This window comes from Mustela nigripes, chromosome 1, assembly GCF_022355385.1.
Source record: "Mustela nigripes isolate SB6536 chromosome 1, MUSNIG.SB6536, whole genome shotgun sequence".
NCBI lineage: Eukaryota > Metazoa > Chordata > Mammalia > Carnivora > Mustelidae > Mustela > Mustela nigripes.
Window position 1 is genome coordinate 235,969,580 of NC_081557.1, and position 19,372 is coordinate 235,988,951.

General features: G+C 44.4%; 1 protein-coding gene across 2 annotated transcripts in view; it reads right to left on the minus strand.

The window, feature by feature from the left end:
• Positions 1-2,245: 2,245 nt before the first annotated feature.
• Positions 2,246-19,372, minus strand: part of RBM47 (RNA binding motif protein 47) — a 70,198-nt gene continuing 53,071 nt past the window's right edge. Inside the window, exons 2-5 of one of the 2 annotated variants that reach the window (XM_059382881.1) lie at positions 13,701-14,857; positions 12,647-12,850; positions 9,862-10,070; positions 2,246-5,036 (exon numbers count right to left, since the gene is read on the minus strand). In XM_059382881.1, coding sequence (XP_059238864.1) covers positions 4,803-5,036; positions 9,862-10,070; positions 12,647-12,850; positions 13,701-14,826 — 1,773 coding nt within the window. In that variant the 5' untranslated portion in view covers positions 14,827-14,857 and the 3' untranslated portion in view covers positions 2,246-4,802. Of the gene's footprint in view, positions 5,037-9,861; positions 10,071-12,646; positions 12,854-13,700; positions 14,858-19,372 lie in introns of both variants that reach the window. The other variant, XM_059382871.1, reaches the window with a different exon arrangement.

Here is a 19,372-nt window from a genome sequence, read left to right on the forward strand (position 1 = left end):
CAGAAAGGGATGACTGAAGAGGGAAAAGAGAAAAAAAGGCTGTATCCAGTCTGACAGCATCGAACTTGAAGTTGAAGCAAAACCCAGGTGGTCTCCTGAACCTAATGAGGTATGGTATTAAAGCTGAATCCTGCCCTTGACCTGGGGTGGTCAGAGGTGGGGAGTGTGTCAGGAAAGTGGGAATGCGGGGATAAAGTGAGTACGTTTGTATCTTCCTACCCGGTCATTTTTTTAAAAGCTGAAGATGTAATTTTTTTTTTAAGGGTCATGATACCAAAAATGTCATTTTGTCAAAAGAGCCATGCCAAAATGTCACATTTCATGTTAATCAAACAAAACCAACTCTGGTAGAAGCTGAGTGCCCAGAAGACTTTACAATAAAGATATAATACCATGTAATAATTGAGGTAATATATTATATATTTCTGTTCAATAGTCAAGCCCCCCAATATCCTTGAAACCGAGTTTGATAAGCCAGGAAGGTGAATTACAGCTAACAAAACACGCCCCACACTGTCCATATGCCACGTAACAGAACCCAGTGAGTGTTGGACTGGCCTGGGATTATCCTTCACTAGAAAAGACAAACCAGAGCTTTGTTTCCTAACATTCTGACTTTCAACTAGATAACTGCTTACGTATATTGTCATGACAGTTATTTTTGGAATAAAAAGGGGGCACCTATTCCACTGAAGAATCAGAGAAGGGAGCAGCTGACTTCCTGTGATAGTTCTTTCATCTTCTCTATCATCTCTGGTCCAGCTTGGTAGGTAGAATTCCTTCAGTCTCCCAGAGTGGACATTTCCGGCAGCTCCACTTAGAGCTGTGAGGTCTTGCAGGCTGAGAAGAGGCATTTTCAGCCATTCAGCCTTCGGTTCTCACCCAAGCGAAGAAGTCGCCTATGGAAACATACTAGAACCCAATGGAAAACTGCACTATAGAGAAGCTTTGCTTTTCTCTCTCTGAGCTCTGAGGTGGGATGTTGGTGTGACTGGTTTTACCCACTTCCAGAGTCAGTGTACTGTTCACAAGCATCTGGGATGTGGAATCTGAGCATAAACTGCAGTTCAAGTCCTTCTCAGCTGTGACACCTTGGCCAGTCACCCTGCTTACTTCCCTGAGTTATTGTGAGGTCCGCATGAGATTATGGAAGCCAAAAAGCCTAATGAGTCACATAATCATAACTTTTGTCCCTGCTCACCATGCTGTTTATCTGCTCAGTCTGTGTTCTCCCCCCTGCGGAATGTAAGCTCTACTTGTGCAAGATTTTGTGGGTTTGCTCAAGCTGTGGTTGCTACAGCACAGAGTCAACCTGGCACCTAGTAGAGGAGTGATACACATTTTGTACGATTATTCTTTTTCTAATGAGATCAATCAAACTGTGATTCTGTAATTTGCAGGGCGTCTCTACTCTTCTTCCAGAATAAAAAGAAATCAGCAGATCTTGTTGCCCTTGAAAATATTGCCTAGCCATCTGTCATCTTGGGATGTTTGGCAGCCCCTCCTGCCTCTGAAAAAGGGCTTTATCTTTTTAAGAGGAAGCAACAACTTATTATTCCCAGAACCGTGAGAAGGAAGGCTGTAAGCCAGACTGCCCGAGACTGAAAGGTAAAATTCTTAATCAATGGTAAAGCCACGTGGGGCAAGTTTTTTAGAAGTAATTCCATTGATAACCCATCACCTGCCCTTGAATCATTTGACTGGCTTTGCTAATGGATATTGTCTGAAGTTAGTGATGCTCTCTAGAGAAAAGGGAAGCAAGTTTGCTAACCTTGCTGTGCACCGAGAAAATGAGGAACGCAAGGCTTTGGTTTCTGAATGCAGTGAGGGACCTTCAGGTCGCCCAGCACTTTCACGAGATCACCTAACAAACTCAGTGTCTCGTCAGCGGCCTCCATTTAGAGGTCTGAGTGTGGAGCTCTTGGGATCATAAACTTGAGGACTCACAGCAGCGACAGGCTTAGCCACACCCTATGTAAGTCCAGATGTTGAATATAATTTGGGTGCTAAGCCTTCAACCACCTAAGCTCAAGTCTGAGGATACGGATAATTCACAATTTTTACTTAAAACCCATCTTCAATGTAATTCCAAGCCAAAAACATGATAGTAACTTGTTGGTTACTCTGGCTGAAAATACTGAACTAGTTGTTTTCTTCCACTTTGAAAGGGTTTCTCTGGTCTTGTTAGGGAAAAAAAAAAAAAAATCAGTATAATGAAAACACAATTTAAAATAAGGTCTGGAAACTGCTTTAAAGAAAGCTTTATTTACTACATACATCCTAAGAATGTATTGTAAATGGAGGAAAATCTAAATAAATTTAAAAGCTTTTCAAATACAAAGCAACTAAAGATAACTAAACTGCTAACATGTTTGAAAACAGAGAACACTAAAGCTTTTTTTTTTTTAATATTTATATAGTTTGTTCTTAACCCTAAAAAAAAAAAAAAGTTCACATTTCAAGTTATAAACTTACCTCAGTAGTGTATGTGAAATGGTTTTGAAACAGAAACAGACAGACCATAGAGAATAGGCTCACCAAAATCTGTTTTTAGGGTAGTTTGGTAGTTGTCATGTTGAGATACCAATTTTTTTTTCTTTTCTTCTCATTATTGGTTTTTTTTTTTTTTCTTCCAAATAATTTACAGGTATATGTAAAATACAGTAAGACCGCTGGGTCAGAGTCTCATCTAGTGAACCTCTGCGACAATCCTTCACTGGAAGGAGTTCTTTCACGCTAAGTCAAGGGACGAGGATCTGATCCAAATTGCATTTAGTTGATGACACACTCTGAAAGGTTCGATGCAGCTTGCTGGGTACATCACCAGGAACATTGCACAATCATCTTATGTCATTTAAGAATGATGGAAAGAAATGTTAGAAATGTTTAAAGGCCTTGGTAGGCACTCAATAATTTTATAGAATAGTTAAATAAATATTGCTTATATATAAAAAATTCATCCCACCCTAAGATGAGGGGGAGGGAAAAGGCATTTGGGAGTTTAATTTAAATTTTAAGACAAAACTAAAATATTTGCTAAAGGCGTGATCCTATTATTAATCCATAAATAAGAATTCAGCCATTAGCAAAAATTCAGTGAGTTCAAAGATTTTATAGATCTCTAATGTGACATAAACACACAACTGTGTCCTTGCTACCTATTGCACAGCTCAATTCCTTGATGGAGCCTTTTAAAAAAGTTCCAAGTTGATGTATTTCGTAAAGCAGATGACAACCTTATCATTTTACTGTATTTTACATTCACTCTGCTGAACAAAAGCCTGGAAACAGGCACAACACTGCAACAATACATTTACTTCCTAATAATAAAACTTTTTAATAACATTGAAATAAAATGGTTTCACTCTGCATTAAACTCTATACCATGAACTTCCGCAACATAAAACAACTGAAAACCAGCATTAGATTATGTACAAGCTATCTTTTAACTTCTAGAGGTCTCTCCTCCTCCTCCTGGATATGCACGTCCCAAGTCAGCTCACCTACCACGTGCACAGCAACGGAGGAAAGCCCTGCTCAATAAACATAGTATTACCAACACCCTTGACGATCACAGACATTTTGCATTGAAACATGGTAAGTCAGCTAGAAGCATAACTTTCTGCGACAAGAGTCTCTGGGGGCCTTGTCGACAATAACATTCACTGTCTCTATAAACTCATACTTCAAAAATGAGTAAGATAAAAGCGTTAGAAAAGGAACTAAGGTTTTATATGAGACATTAAATAACTATGCAAAGATATCTTATGGAAACTATTAAAATCTTGTGCTTATGCATACTCTGCTATTGAAAATACCTCCCCAACCAAGACAAAATAAACAAACAAAAAAAAAACCCCAAACAAACGAAACAAAAAACCCCCAACAAAAAAACCCCCCACAAAAACCCAGAAGAAGTATAAAAGCTATCAATGCTTTCTCTATCAGAGTAATTCATTTGCCCTAGACTTGCCAGACTCGGAGGTGGGGGTGGGGATAGGAAGGAAGGAATGAGTAGGGGGGTAGGGAGGCAAGACACATGGAGAAGAAAGGGGAAACAGGGTAATGTGGCAGGTAAGAGCTTTCCAGTGTTTGGACTCAGAAGTGTGACAAGTCTTTTCAACGTGGGCTTAAGGAGAGATCGAGTGTTTCTTTAAAAACAAAACAAAACAAAAAACCAGAACCGTCATAGATAACACATGGTAACACCGTCACCCCTTAAAGCCAGCTGAAATAGAGATTCTACTCACTTTAAAATTGCACTTTCCAGTATAACTTTTAAAATAATATTTTATGTAGTATTTTAAAGCACTATTGTTTGTATCTTTAAATATTGAATATATTTTTCAAAATAGTTCCCTAGCTGCTCAAGTGTGCTTTTCCATATATAGTTGATATATTATTGAAGGTACTACAAAATAGAAATCTCTGGAGTGCAGAAGTTAAGAAAATAACCTTCATACTGAAAATATATCCTTAAAAATACAAAAACAAAAACCTCTATACAAATATACTAACGGCGTACAAATGTCTGAGAGATGGTATTAAGGCACGAACCGTCGCGAGTCTCTTAGAAATGTATGAACAGGGTCTGCTAAGTGGAAAACAGTCTTTAAAAAACAACAACAACAACAACAACTAGTGGAAACTTCATGAATATAAAATCTTTCAGGATGATACTGGATAACATTCTTCACTTTCAGGTTTCAGGAGTGCGGTAATGCCGCACGTTCTTTCTTCATAAATAGTAAAGTGTTCCTTCAGGGGTAGTCTGTGGTCTGCCTGCACTCTCCTCGCCAGTGTCAGTATGTCTGGTAGACGTCGTGGATGGGCACTGGGATAGCAGCGGCGGGGAAGGCCTGAGGTATGTAGCCCGCGTAGCCTCCGTACACGGCAGCGGCCGCATTCTTCTGTAGTGTGGCGATCGTGGCAGTGGCCGGAGCAGCGAACGGGACGTAACTGGCCCCGTAGATTCCAGCAGTGGGAATTCTCTGAACGTTCGGAGCCACTGTGTACACGGGGGTAATTGGGCGGCCCTGAAGGGGGAGACACAGAAAGGCCCCTTAATGACCGCGCCCATGGTGCCCTTCCCATGGAGTCAACCCGTGGACTCATTCTTCCCATTCCTGGAAGGGGACAGGAAGAGGTGAAGGCAAACGTTTTCATTCTCAGGGCAAGGAGGCAGCCAGGTAAAATAAATAATTATTGTAAGGGAAGGTGGTAAGGGCCATTAAGGTAAGCTGGAGATGTTGCGCCCTCAAGTCAAGGCTCCTGTGAGTTCAAAAGGTCAAAGTGACAGAACTGCTAAGCTAAGTTTAAATACTTTGGAATCTTCCATCTTGCCATTCCTTTCCAACGGCAAGGAAGTTGGGAATCTACCCTTTGCTCAGCTGATCTCACTGTAATTAAAAATATGGTCCGGGGGCACCTGGGTGGCTCAGTGAGTTAAAGCCTCTGCCTTCAGCTCGGGTTGTGATCCCAGGGTCCTGGGATCGAGCCCCACGTCGGGCTCTCTGCTCCGCGGGGAGCCTGCTTCCTCCCCTGTCTCTCTCTGCCTGCCTCTCTGCCTACTTGTGATTTCTCTCTATCAAATAAGTAAAATCTTTAAAAAAAAAAAAAAAGAAAGAAAAAAGAAAAAAAAAATACGGTCCATAAAATATATGCCAGTGCCTCCACTCTTACTTAACTGAAGGAACATGGTGCTTCAAAAATGGGAGAGGACAACCAACTGTGACAATGTTATGGAACCCAGTGTATAGATCTCCACAGGGGCAGCTTTGGAAGCTGTGACCTGAAAACCCTGCAACCACATATAATTTTCAGCTGGTGTCACTGATGACTTTGACCATCTCTCACCTAAGATAGGATACCCACGACGCATACGGTTGACCCTCAAACAACAGGGGTTTGTTTGAGGATCTACTTCCATGTGGATTTTTCCCACTATGCAGCACAGTACCTATATGTATTTTCTCTTCCTTATAATTTTTCTTACCTTATGACTTTCTTACTGTAAGAATACAGTACCCAATCCATGTAACATACAGAACGTATGTTTCATCGACTGTTTATTTAGCAGGAAGCCTTCCAGTCAACAGTAGGCTGTCAGTAGTTATGCTGCCATGGAGTCAAAAGTTACATGTGGGTTTATGTACAACTGCGTGGAGGGTGGGGGAAGGTGGGCACACCTAACCCCTGCGTTGCTCAAGGTCAACTGTGCAGGTGGCTGTAGAGGCTCAGAAAAGGAACTAACTCACTTGGGAAGTTGGAGAAAGCAATGTTGGAAGCAGAGACATTTGAGCTGGGTCTTGAAGGATGAGGAGGAGTTTCTGCAGGAGAAGGCAGTAGGGAACGGCTAGCTCACTCACTAAAGCTTCCTTACTGCAGACACCACCTCGGGCTCCATCAGAGTCCCGGCTACGTGCTCTCGACTCTACCTGAAAGTCTAACATGCTACATTTCCCCAGCCAACAGGTGTAAAGAGTAAAGACTGCAGCTCAGTATTTCCCAAAGGGTTTGCTCCAGAACCAGTTCCGTGAGATGCTTTATGGCAAGGGGGATTTGTGGTGAAAGAAACACATGCTTAACAAAATACCTAGTATGCCTTACGTTCCTCACGATGCCCTGCAGTAAATGCCTATACGGCCTGTCTGTCTTCGTGCATCTTCAAAATAAACAATTGGGGATATACGAAATGGAGAATTCAATTTTTAAAAATGAGTTCTTCCTGGATTTTTGTAAGGGAATTAGTTATCTTTCCCTAACAAAATTTGCAAATGAGAGTCATAAAATTACGTTCAAAGGTGACTCACCATCGAAGAGCCATTTTTTCCACCGTAACCAAAATAATAATTATACTAAATGATAGTAACAACCGAGGGACTGTGGTCTGCTGGGCACTATTCTAAGTGCCTTATTTGTATGATGTTCTGGAATCATCCCAATCATCCCAACTACCAATGAAGCTGGTACTATGATTATACGGAGAGGTCTGATGTGTTAAATGACTTGCACAAGGTGACACAGTTTTTAAGCAAAGGAATGGTGATTCTGGAGCCTGCACTTTTAGCCCTGTGTTAGCTCATCTCCTACAACACTAAAACAGCAAAGATCTCATGGGCAAGAGAGAAACTTCAGAACTGGGAAGATGGTGTCTTAAAGCAAGACACAAGCCCTCTTTTCCAAATGGGCAGACATATATTCAGTGACAAATGCACAAAGGGATGAAATTGCAGGGAAGGGGACATCCGAGAGAAACCTCTCCATGTGCTAAGGTAGAGCTCAACACCTAGGCCTGGAAGGGTTGAGCATGGGGAGCTGGCGGAGGAAGGAGCAGAGGAAGAGACCTCATCAAGGGGAAATGCCTATCCCTGTTCTACTTATACCAGAGGTTTGTGAAGATGGAGAACTCTCTGAGAAATAAATTTTAAAAAATGTCTATGCCAGTAAATGTTTCCTTCCGTTACTTACAAAGCCTTTATGAAGTGGAGGATATAAAGTGGCTGAGCAGGAACATGCCTGAGCATGTGCAAGATAGAGGAGAACAACCGAAGGTGTTCCACAGGAAGGTTCTAGAAGTAATGCTGGGAGCAGGTTTCTAGTGTGGCTCCACTCGGAAGAGTGTTCTAGTCACTCATCAGCAGCGCTTAAAATGCTCCTTCCGCTGCTGCAATTTGGCAGAGAATACAGGGGTGGGGACAGAGAGCCAAACGTTCAGAGAGCCCAGGGTCAAAGGACTCAGAGGGAGGATGCAGAGAACAGAGACTGGCGGGTAGGCACCGAGGCCGCTCATACACAAAGAAGTCATTCTCAAGTTCAAAAGTAATAGCTCCACATATGTTGAAGGACGGGGTTGAGGGGGGGGTGGAATCTCCATCAGAATAAACTGATCGTCACTGTCTACTGAGCAAACTCATAAGCAAAGACTCGGAACAGAGACCCTGATGGCAACACCGAGTGGAGACTGGTCAAAGACCGAGAATAGCCTGGAACAGTGAATATGAGAACGGGAATCTGGGACACCACGCACCACGGACAAAGTGCACGAGTTTCTTAGTCAAGGGAACTCTGACATTATTACCAGAATTCCACTAAATACTATTTGGAGGTTATTGTAGATATTTACAGTCAGGCCACAAGCCATAGCTACGCTCAATTGCCACTTAGAGTGTGAGTCATTTACGACTTACTCCTTTTCCAGGTTTTCAAAAGTCCAGACTCAAGGAAGACCTGACGACACACCGACACAGGAATATATTTCAACTGGTGTGACCCTTTCTGAATAGCACAGTAAGACTGTGCACAGCGAGGGCAAAAGTGACACGAGGGCCATGTGATGGGTCCCCAGTCTGGCTCTAATCTCTACATCACTGGGTTCTAGAACCCCAGCTGAGTTCTACCCAGTGGGTGTCTTCAAGGTGCGAGTCTAAGAATCTGCTCTGTAAACATACTCCCTGGATAGTTCTGACCCAGTTAGGGAAGAGAGCCCCAGCCTGGGTATCTGTGCTTCTTGACTAAGAAGGTATCTGAGAGCCACTGCCTCATGAAAAGTAGCTTTAACATGATTTTTTTTTGTTTTGTTTTGTTCGGGAGAATGACGTATCATCAATAGGTATTCCCTATGTGCTATGCGCTGATGATAAAAAGAAGATACAAGATGTGACTCTCGGTCTAGAGGAGCTTCATGAGTTGGGAGACAGAACAAAGCGGCAATCATTCGCCAAGGTATAATGTGGGTAACGAGACATACAGGGGACAGGATCTCCAAGGCTATGGTGGATGGGGAAGATTCCACAGAAGTCACGAGACTGAAGACACCACAGAGTAGAGAAGCTGTGAGCAAAGGTGGGGAAGGAGGCTGGAACCGTGAGACTGGACTTGGAGGAGGAATGGGAACAGCTGGGTCTGCCTGGAGGAGACGGTTAAGGACACATTTTGTAATGTTTCATAGATCTCTATCTCTACAGGCAGTTCTCTCTCCACACACACTGTATATGGATATATAGGTTGAAATATTTATACACAGAAGGGGGCAGAGAGAACTTTACTTTTTAGAGATTTTATTTATTTATTTGAGATAGAGAGTGTGAGACAGAGAGCATGAGCTGGGGGGCTGAGGGAGATGGAGAAGCAGACTCCCCCACCCAGTAGGGAGCCGGATGCGGGGCTGGATCCCAGGACCCCGGGATCATGACCTGAGCTGAAGGCAGATGCTTAACCACTGTGCTCTGAGAACTTTATTTAAAAAAAAAAAAAAAAATTTATTGAGTTATTGAGAGAGAGAGAGAGAGAAAGAGAGAGCTCAGGGAGGGAGACAGAAAGTCTCCAACAGACTGCTCTGAGCACAGAGCCCGACGTGAGGCTCGATCTCACGACCCCAAGCTGAAATGAAGAGTCAGACACTTAACCGACTGAGCCATCCAGGCACCCTGAGAGAGAGAATGGAAAAAAAGAAAAAATCTTCCTCGAGCTGCAATTTGGAATGTGAAAGCGTGAGCTATCTCCCTGGACTTTGGGAGTCAGCCCCTTAGCAGTAAGAACAGAAGTTAAAAATTACCCAGCGTCATTAAAAAAAAGAAAAGAAGTATGTACACTATCATGGCACTGTGAAGAATTACGTGTGTCATTTTTGTATACGGCTTCCCATCTTTAATCCAGTGATGACCTTAGGGTAGTACAATTATAATTTTGAATTTTTCTGTCCTGACATGATTTATAGGACCCATTTCTCCCGTCGCCCCATCCCAGGCTTCATCAGAGAGCGAGGCACACAGCTGATTGTCCTGCCGACCGGGAAATGAATCCATGCTAAAGAATGGAGGCCTCCCACAAGGACGTTGACAACCCCAGCCAGAGCTCTACCTGGAACGGTGGCGGCGTGGACACAGTGGGAATGACGGCGGCAGCGGCGGCTGCAGCCGCTGCGGCCGCGGCGGCGCTGGCTGGGTCTGGCTGCACGGCGATGGGGCTGATCATGTGCTCCATTGTGTGGATTTTCCCGTCCTCGATCATTTTAGGGGCTGGCGCTGCCTGAAACATGGAGTACTGGGCCCCGATGGCAGGGATGGCCACTGCAAGAGAAGGGACAAGGGAAAATGCGTGTCGCTTGAGAGTCCATGAGCGAGATCCATCCTTTCTTGTTATTTTGCAAAGCCAAGTGTGGTGGTCATGGGCCTCGCCAGCTAATTAATGCTCCCTGAGGCCAGGTAACAAGGTGCGAGCGAGGAGGAAGAGAGGGCAGCTGGCAGGTATGCTCTCCAGCTCCCTGCTCATCCTGCAGAAGGAGGAACCACGTGGGACCAATGGTGTCTCCCAACAGATGCTCACGGAGAGATCTCCAGAGTTAGGTCTCCGCACCAACGTTTTTCCTATTGCCTCTACAGAGAACTCTAATCTGGAATCCCACTCTTGATTTCCTACAGCACAGGCAAGGGCCTTCTGACCGAGAGGAGAGGCTCAGAGTGAAACACGAGATCAGAGGCTCGAGGCCCCACCAGATGTGGGCGAGAGGGAACCTGCCTGCCCTCATCCCCCACCCGGCTCATTACCAGACCTGCCACCCTTTCACTTTCACGTTTTAAGAAACAGGTGCTGCTAAGGGTTTCCTTCTGGGAATTCAGAGGTCTGTGCATGCCTTCCCCACTCTGTTTTAGCTTTCAGCATTACTGATTCAAGCAAAAATACTTAATAAAAAACGGCAAATGCCCTCATCTTCTAATGTCCACTCATAGCAGCGAAGCAGGCAGAGTGACTGGTTTGGGGACAGGCCCCGCCAACTCAAAGATGTGATCTGTGAGTCAAGTCTCTATTTTAACCAGGGCTCAAACAGACAGCAGGTAATAAATGCCGACATCTGATAAAGACAGGTACAAGGAAGAAATTCTGGCTCTGGTTTTGGAGGAGTCTGAGTACGTGGTACTACAGGTGTGCTGAAGGGTAAGCAAGAATATAAAATGCATACAGAGTGTGCTTTCACGTTTTTTCTACAACTATACGTATATTTATTCTACTACAAACTCACTTGACATAAGGTAAAGAGACAAATGATTGCAGGCTAAACCACGGTACGATCTTTCAATAAAATGGACCTAAAACTTTCACCAAATCCTTCACCTACCTTTTCAATCACAGGGTCTGTGGTCATGTATTTCAACATTGCCCTGGTGTTTCTCCTAAAATATAAAGTCCTAATTTTCTGGATAAGCTAGAAAGAGAGGACATGGGGATGGGGACCTGAGGTGATTAGGAGTTTAAGCTACACTGGGATTTTACTGAGTAACTCTGGATCATTTTTGGCTGTCAGCCCGCAGGAATTTCTATGTCAGGCCCCAGGACACGACTATATGCTTAAAGATGGTCTAAAAGCTCTTTTCTCTAGTTAAATCTTAAATTAGCACAACTTGCCAACAGGAGTCCCTTTTCCAACAGGAAGAAGTGACAGCTCCCACATCTAGGCTCTGTCTTACGGCATTAGGGACATCCATGATCAATTTAACAAACTTAACAGTGTCAGTGGCATTTACAGGGAAATCCAGTGTAAGGAGTCACTTGACTGAGAATTTGCAACACTTTTTCACAGGCCAAAAAAAAAAAAAAAAAAAAAAAAATCGCTGGATTATCAAAAGGAAGCTCTACTGGGAAAACACTTTTTAAGCCCTACGTGGCAATGCAGACTCCTGGGATCTCTTAGCTAGGGAAAGGAGTGTACAATCCTCAACTAGAAGAAAGTTGGAGCAGCTGAGCCTTAAGGGGAGGATTCTCTCCAAGAGCTTTTCAATCTGCCCTCCCTGAAACCGGGAAGAGGGCTGCGGGAGGATGGCTCTGACCGTCCACGAATGAGGCTTCCCTACATTTGGACACCTGTGTGGTGTGAGCTGGTGCTACGCTGCCCTCGGGATTCGAGTTCTTCACAAGTTTGGATCAGAAAGACCTGCCTCCTGTTAGGTTGACCAATGGGCACTAGTCACAGGGGCAAACTGGTTTGTGGGGCTTGCAGGTGAAAGCAAAGTTCAAGGTTGCTGGCTTGAATTATATGAGTGTCCTTACCCCCAATCTACTGCTCCAGCAAGGCGGGGAGAGAAGAGTGCTGGGAAGAAATGAGCACCCTTCAAAGCTTTCACTGCTGCTTTGTTCCCAGGTTTTCTGGCTTGTTCTAAGACCATAACAAGGGACGCTTGTGTTTTGTACTCGCGAAGAAATTTTTTACCCTTTCCACCAACTCTTGGAACCAGCAGCGATCAGCCGTACCTTGTGGCTGCTGACTGCTGGTGTAGCAAAAGGAGGGAGAAGACATTCTGGGCCAGCAGAAGATACAGAAGGATCTCCCAGTTTTCTGTGTCTTCTGCCACCCCTCCTCACCACTCCAACTCGGTCACAGATTGAGAAACAGGTTAACCTCTGGTGACACCCATTGGAAAAACCCACCACTGAAAAGTTTGACTTGAACATGATCCAAGGTAGAAGAGCCCCTTAAGTTCTAGAGAAGGTGGCTCAGGAGGGAGTCCAAGTCTTTGCCTGACCTCTGGCTGCCTGTGAGAAGAGGAACACACGTGTCAATGAAGGAGCCCGAGGAAATCTTGGGGTCACTTCAAAGACAGCGCTGGGGTTTCAGCTGAGTGGATATGGACTATCTCTGGTTTATACTGACCTGTACCAGGTTTAATGGCAACGGGATTGACAGCAGAGATTTCCAAATTCGGCACAAGCTCATATCCTTTTTCTTGTTGCTTTCCTTTCCCTTCATGGTATCGGCTATATATACCACGGCCAGCTGAATATCCCCCAAGGTAGGAACCCCTGGGCCCTGGGGCTCTGTTGCCAGCTGCACCTCGACCTCGGCCTCGTATGCTGCCTGCTTGGAATAACAACACAAAAAATGGTGAGCATCCAACAGGTGACGGTACAAGAGGCAGACCTTAACTCAAGATTCTCGGCGTTACGGTGTTTGCCCTAAGTCTAGTTGCAGGTGCTGCTCTAGAATGAGCTGGTAAGAGGCTTCCAACATTCTGTTCCAGCCTGGATTCGTATCCTAAGCACTTACAGTCATGCAAGAGATGAACTTACATGGCAAGTTCCTAGGACTGTGACTGCAACTTCAATAAAGAACAACATTCCTCAACTGCAAAGATGTTGTATCTGTAAGGGGATCTGCTGGCTCACCTTCCTCGTCGTATGGTAAGAAAACTGGCGGAGGGAGGGTCAAGGAACTGATGAAAGTCACACAGCCAGTCAATCTGATGACAGCAGGACTTGGAACCTAGGTATTGGTTTCCCGGTGTAATGCCTGGTTTCACTCTATCCTAGCGAGTAAGTTAACTACCACCGCCATGCAAACAACATCCTAAAGATTAATTTCACAAGGAGGCTTTAACTTAAGTACCCAGACACTGGTGGACTAGCCCCAGATCCGGTAGGTCCTGCAAAGGTAGTGTGCAAGAAAATGCTTGCATGCCCCCGTGATTGCAGGGCTCATCCCATACAGAGGAATGACCTGCGTGTCCCCCAATGCTATGGAAACAAATGCTCTACGTGCCCGTGAAGAACAGACCCCAGAACCGACACCCAAAGGAGGGTGGGTGAGAGGGCGGAGGAGCCCATCTAGCAGCTCAGCAAATTACAGCCACAACACCCCTGATGCTGCCCGGGCCATGTGGTTCTCGGCACCGCCCCCCCCTCACCCCCACAGAACAGCCCCCACTAACCTTTCACAAAGTAGTCTCTGTTGGGCCCGATGAGCGCGTTGTAGGGGTAGCCGTAGTAAGCCAGCGTATAGGGGTCGCACGAGTACACGTAGCTGGGCTGCTGCACCGCCGCCTCCGCCACGCCGCCGCCCTTGGCCGCCTTCTGGTAGCGGGAGTACTGCTCCTTGTCCACAGGCTTGGCCAGCGTCACCTCGAGGCACGAGCCCTCCAGCTCGGTGCCGTTGAGGTTGTTCATGGCGTGCACGGCGTCCTCGCGGCTGACGAAGTGCACGAAGGCGTAGTCGCGGATCTTCTTGACGCGCTCCACGCAGCCCGGGTTGAACTGGCCGAAGCTCTTCTTGATGGTGTCCTCCGTGGTCTCGATCATGAGGTTGCGCACGTAGAGGATCTTGACGGTCTCCATCACGTCCTCGTCCACGTCGATCTCGGGCTCGGCCCAGTCCACGGCGATCTGGTGGCCCCAGAGCTGGATGCGGCCGGGCATGAGCTTGCGGCGCGCCATGGCGGCGGCGCGGTGGCTCTCGTACTCGACGAAGGCGAAGCCGCGGTTCTTCATCTTGTCGGCCGCGCTGGCGTAGACGATCACGTCCAGCACGCCCTCGGTGACCTTGGCGATCTCCTCCAGGATCTCCTCGCGCTTCTTCATCTTGGGGATGCCGCCGATGAAGAGGCGGCAGTTGTCCACGCTGCAGCACACGCCGAGCAGGCGGCCCGGGCGGATCTCGTAGTTGTTGAGCTCGCGCACGGCGCGCTTGGCCTCGCTCTTGTGGCAGTACATGACGAAGGCGTAGCCGCGGTTCTTGCCGTCGAAGTCCATCATGAGGCGCAGCTCGTAGATGCGGCCCACCGCCTCGAACACGGGCACCAGCTCGTCCTCGTACACATCGCGCGGGATCTTGCCCACGAAGACCTCGCAGCCGCGCTGCGGGTGCGGGCCCTCCCAGCCGGGCGGCGGGCCGCCGTACTTGCGCTGCCCGTTCTCCTGCACCATGCTGTAGCCCGTGCGCTCCATCAGCGCCAGCAGCGCCGCCTCGTTGGGCGCGCCGGCCACGCCCTCGGGCACCTTGGCCGAGGACGCGGCGGCCGAGTCGCTGCTCATGGCTGCGGTGGAATCCTCTGCGGTCATAATGTCAAAGGCATCCACGGCTGCAGGAGACCTGGGGGCAGGGAGGAGGAGGCAGAAGGCAGGGTGAGTGTGGAGTCCGCACCGCGTACAGCCCCAACCTGGCTACTTCATTCTTTTAAGACCTGCGAGACTCACGCCTTAACCGGCAGGTGGTTAGATGAGAAATAAATACTGCAGCTCGAACGGAGTCTAAATTAGCCAAGTTGTTTTGCCGGAAAAACCAGAAGGGACTCGGGAAAAAAAAAAAAAAAAATCAGAAGGAGCAAGGACTTCCGCTGAATCAGTACCCCCAACAGCTTTGAAGCACGGTGAACCTGCTGTAATTGGGAGTGAAAACCTCACGTTCTTGCAGCAAATGGGAACATCTTTTGCTCAACTCCTGCACTGTCGACTCAGACTGATTTCCCTTTCGTTATATAGCATTTTACCCCATTTATTTCTTGGGCAGGCAGAGGCTCTTTCTTTGCTTTTTTTTTTTTTTTTTTTTTTTAAAGACAATCTTGTCCTTTAGGAATGGACATAGAGCAGTGCATTTAAGTTGTCAAGGAAAACTTGGAGGACGTGTTATTCTACAGGAGAGAGCTGTGTGCGGAAGCATTTTCCTAGAAAGAAATGGAACAACCGCACTGCCAAGGACGTGGCCTAGGAGCTGTGGCAGGAGCTGGTGAGTCGGATTTTTAGGTAAAAGTTTGGGTAGGAACCATGTATGGATTTGGAATCAGTCTACAAAGAGCTATATTAAGTTCAACTTGCGGGGGGGGTGGGGGTTTGAAGCAGCTACAATCCTGTGAGCCACAGTACGGGTTTTTAGGGAACTGTCACACGCACTATCTAATTTCTGATTTTCTTAACCTCATTACATGGAAAGCGGTATTATTACTCCTAATTTGTCTGTAGGCTCAGAGAGGTTAAGTAAATTGCCCATTTCACACAGCCAAAAGTCATCTCCTACCAGGATTTGATTCCAAGTCACCTGGTTCCTGATGCCACATTTTTTTCTTTGAAAGCAGTGCTGTGCAACAGAACTTTCGGTGAGGATTGGAAAAGCTGTCATTAGCCACTTGTGGCTACTGAACAATTAAAAGGGGGCTAGCGTAACTGTTGAACTGAGTTTTTTATTTTACTGTTTTAGTTAACTTAAAATTAAATAGCCATGGGGTGCCTGGGTGGCTGAGTCGATTAAACATCCTACTCTTGATTTCGGTTTAGGACTCGATCTCAGGGTCATAGGATGGAGCCTGCATTGGGCTCCATGCTCAGCGGGGAGTCAAGGACTTGAGTCCCTCTGCCCCTCCCCCCCACTAGTGCATGCGCACGCATGGGCAGGCTCAAGCTCTCAAATAAACCTTAAAAAAAATCCATATATAATAGTGTAAACCATTTCACCTTCACTCGTACAGAATGGGGCTCTGTGGAGATGATTTTAACTATACAGTAAGGTTATCATTAGGAGCTTTGTGCCGTGCTTTTGTAAAAAGGTCCTTTAAAAAACGAAGTTTATTTCATTTTTTGGGCTACAAAAGTATTCAGGTAAATTTTATGGAAAATTAAGAAAAGCAGGAAAAGAAATCATTCCTGTTATTCCTACCCAATGATAGCCAAAATTAAACTCTCCCATATATATATATTTTTAATATGATTTTTTGGGGGGTGGGGACGGAGCTTGGCTTCCAACAAATTTGCATCTTGTTGCTTTGCTTCATTTTATATGCATCCCTCCAGATTCTCAAAAACTCTTTGTAAAAACATATTATTTAATGGCATAAAGTTTCATCATTCAGCAGGAATCTGGAGTATGATCTATAAAAATTCACCAGAAGGAACCATATAGAATATTAAGGGAAATTTCAAGAATAATTAATGTAAGTTTAAGCATTTTAAAAACACACACACAAAGAAATTGGAGGGACACGACAGAAATCTGAGATGTTTATTTGTCAGCTGGCTGAACAAGTACTTTCTTGGTTCACCTGCCATTAACACCAAGGGGCAGTATGATTTCATGGGGAACTGAGTGGCCCCTGGAGCCAGACTACATGGTGTTTTTTTTTTGTTGTTGTTGTTGTTTTAAAGATTTTATTTGTTTATTTGTCAGAGAGAAAGAAAGCACAGCAGGCTGAGGGAGAAGCACACTCCCTGTTGAGCAAAGAGCTGGATATACAGCTCAATTCCTAGTCTCTGGGATCATGACCTGAGCCAAAGGCAGCTGCTTAACCGACTGAGCCACACAGGCATCCCTAGCCCAAGTCTTTCAATTTCAGGGTAATTTGACACTTTCTCAGTTCTTTTTTAAAAAATATTTATCTTTTAATATTTTTAATATATTTTTAAAATATTTATTTATTTGACAGAGAGGCAGGTAAAGAGAGAGAGGAGGAAGCAGGCTTCCTGCTGAGCAGAGAGCCCGATGCAGGGCCCGATCCCAGGACCCTGAGACCACGACCTGAGCCAAAGGCAGAGGCTTAACCCACAGAGCCACCCAGGTGCCCCACTTTCTCAGTTCTTTAAAAACATGTTTCATATGGCTTCTATTCTTTTATTTCTTTTGCTTTTTAAGTGCTTGAGACTGGTTTGACAACAGAGCTACTTATCATGAAGTCTTTTTTTCTATTACAAATCTGAAAATGATACATTTGTGCCTGTAGTTTCTCACTGAAACAGAAATTTCAATATCAGATTTGAACATGAAGCTCTTCCCTTACTTCAAAAGGGAGATAAGGATATATTGTTAAGAAGACTATTGGTACAAACATGTATGTGACCTGGGAAGGAAATGCCAGGACATACATAAACACGTATGAGGCAATGAAAGATCTTACATGTTGTGCTACATAAAACGTTAAATGAAGTCCAGAGGAAGACACCCTATTGCTCTGAGATGAGCAGAGTTGACTTCGTGTTTTCCTAATTTTACTCTGAAATTACCATTTTACACCGAGAGAAGTCTTATAAGGGTCAGGCTATGAGAGTCATTTCCAGTGGCAATTTCATTAATTTTATAAAAATTTTTGATTGCTTTCAGTTTGAAATCTGATGGGTCAGTAATATAATCACTCTTTAAAAAAAAATCACTTCCTTTAAAATTGTTATAGCTTATTTCTTACATCTATAAGCCAAGAAGTCTTTTTTCCCGAGCTGTCATCATCTGGAATAAATGAATCGTGTTATTGTCCCTCTTTCCCCTTTTTCTTTGGCCACTAGGAAGTTCAGGATGAAATCTGCCACTTCAATTTTAGTAATCTTCAAAGACATTATGACACAGTCTCACGTTTATCTAATTTTGGCTATAGTGTCTTTTTTTTTTTTTTAGTCTTCTGTATACCTTGATGCCATGAATTCAGCTATTTGTATTATTCATCTTATTGTTCATATATTCCCGGAGGTCATCTCACTTAATTTTGGAACTAGGAGAGGAATGAAAGCATCTACACACACACACACACACACACACACACACACACACACATTTGCACCAGACACTGATGAACGTAATGTCTAAATGAACTGTCTTTTACACTAACTAAAAACACTGACCTACAAATAAATGAGAACCACAGTGATTCTCACTTATTAGCATGGCTATTATAAAAAACAAAACAAAACACAAAATGAGCATTAGCAAGACCATGAAAAAAATTGGAACCTTTTCACATTGCTAGAAGGAATGTAAAATGGTACCATTACTGTGGAAGACCATATGGTGGTTCCTCAAAGCTTAAATCTAGAATTGTCATAAGATCCAACAATTCCACTATTGGTTATATACCCAAAAGAACTGAAAAAAGGATTCAAACAGGTATTTGTACACCAATGATCCTAACAGCATTATTCCCAATAGTCAAAAAGTAGAAACAACCCAACTGTCCATTGGATGCATAGGAGGACAAATGAAGTGTGGTAGGTATACTTAGTTGAATATTATTCAGCCTTGATAAGGGAATTAGAACACATGTTACAACTTGGATGCACCATGGAGACATCATGTTAAGTGAAATAACCCAGCACAAAAGAACAAATATTGTATGATTCCAGTTATATGAAGTACCTAGAACAGACAAATTCAGAGACAGAAAGTAGAATCATGGCTGTCTGGAGATAGGGAATGGGAAAAGGGAGCACCAGTGTTTATAGAGTTTCAATTAGGCATGATGGGAAAGTTCTAGAGGTGGACAGTGATGGTTACGCAACAGTGTGAATGGACTTAATGCCACTGAACTGTATACTTAAAAAGAATTTTAAAATAGTTAAAATGATTAATTGTTATGTATATTTTACACAATTAAAAAAAAAAAAACTCAAAAAGAAAGTGAGAAAGCTCAGAGATGCCAAAGGAACAACAAAAGAAAACCCCATAAAATTAGGATTTCATTAGAGGCCTTTAAACAAGGAAGTTTAACACATTCATGAAAATCTTGTCTACAAACTCCATTCTCCTTATCTTTATGTCTATTGTACTATCGTTAAACAAATTATATGGTGTGCTGCTCAATGAATTTTTAAGGCCAAAGGCTTCAATATATAAAAAAGATATATGATTTATTTAATG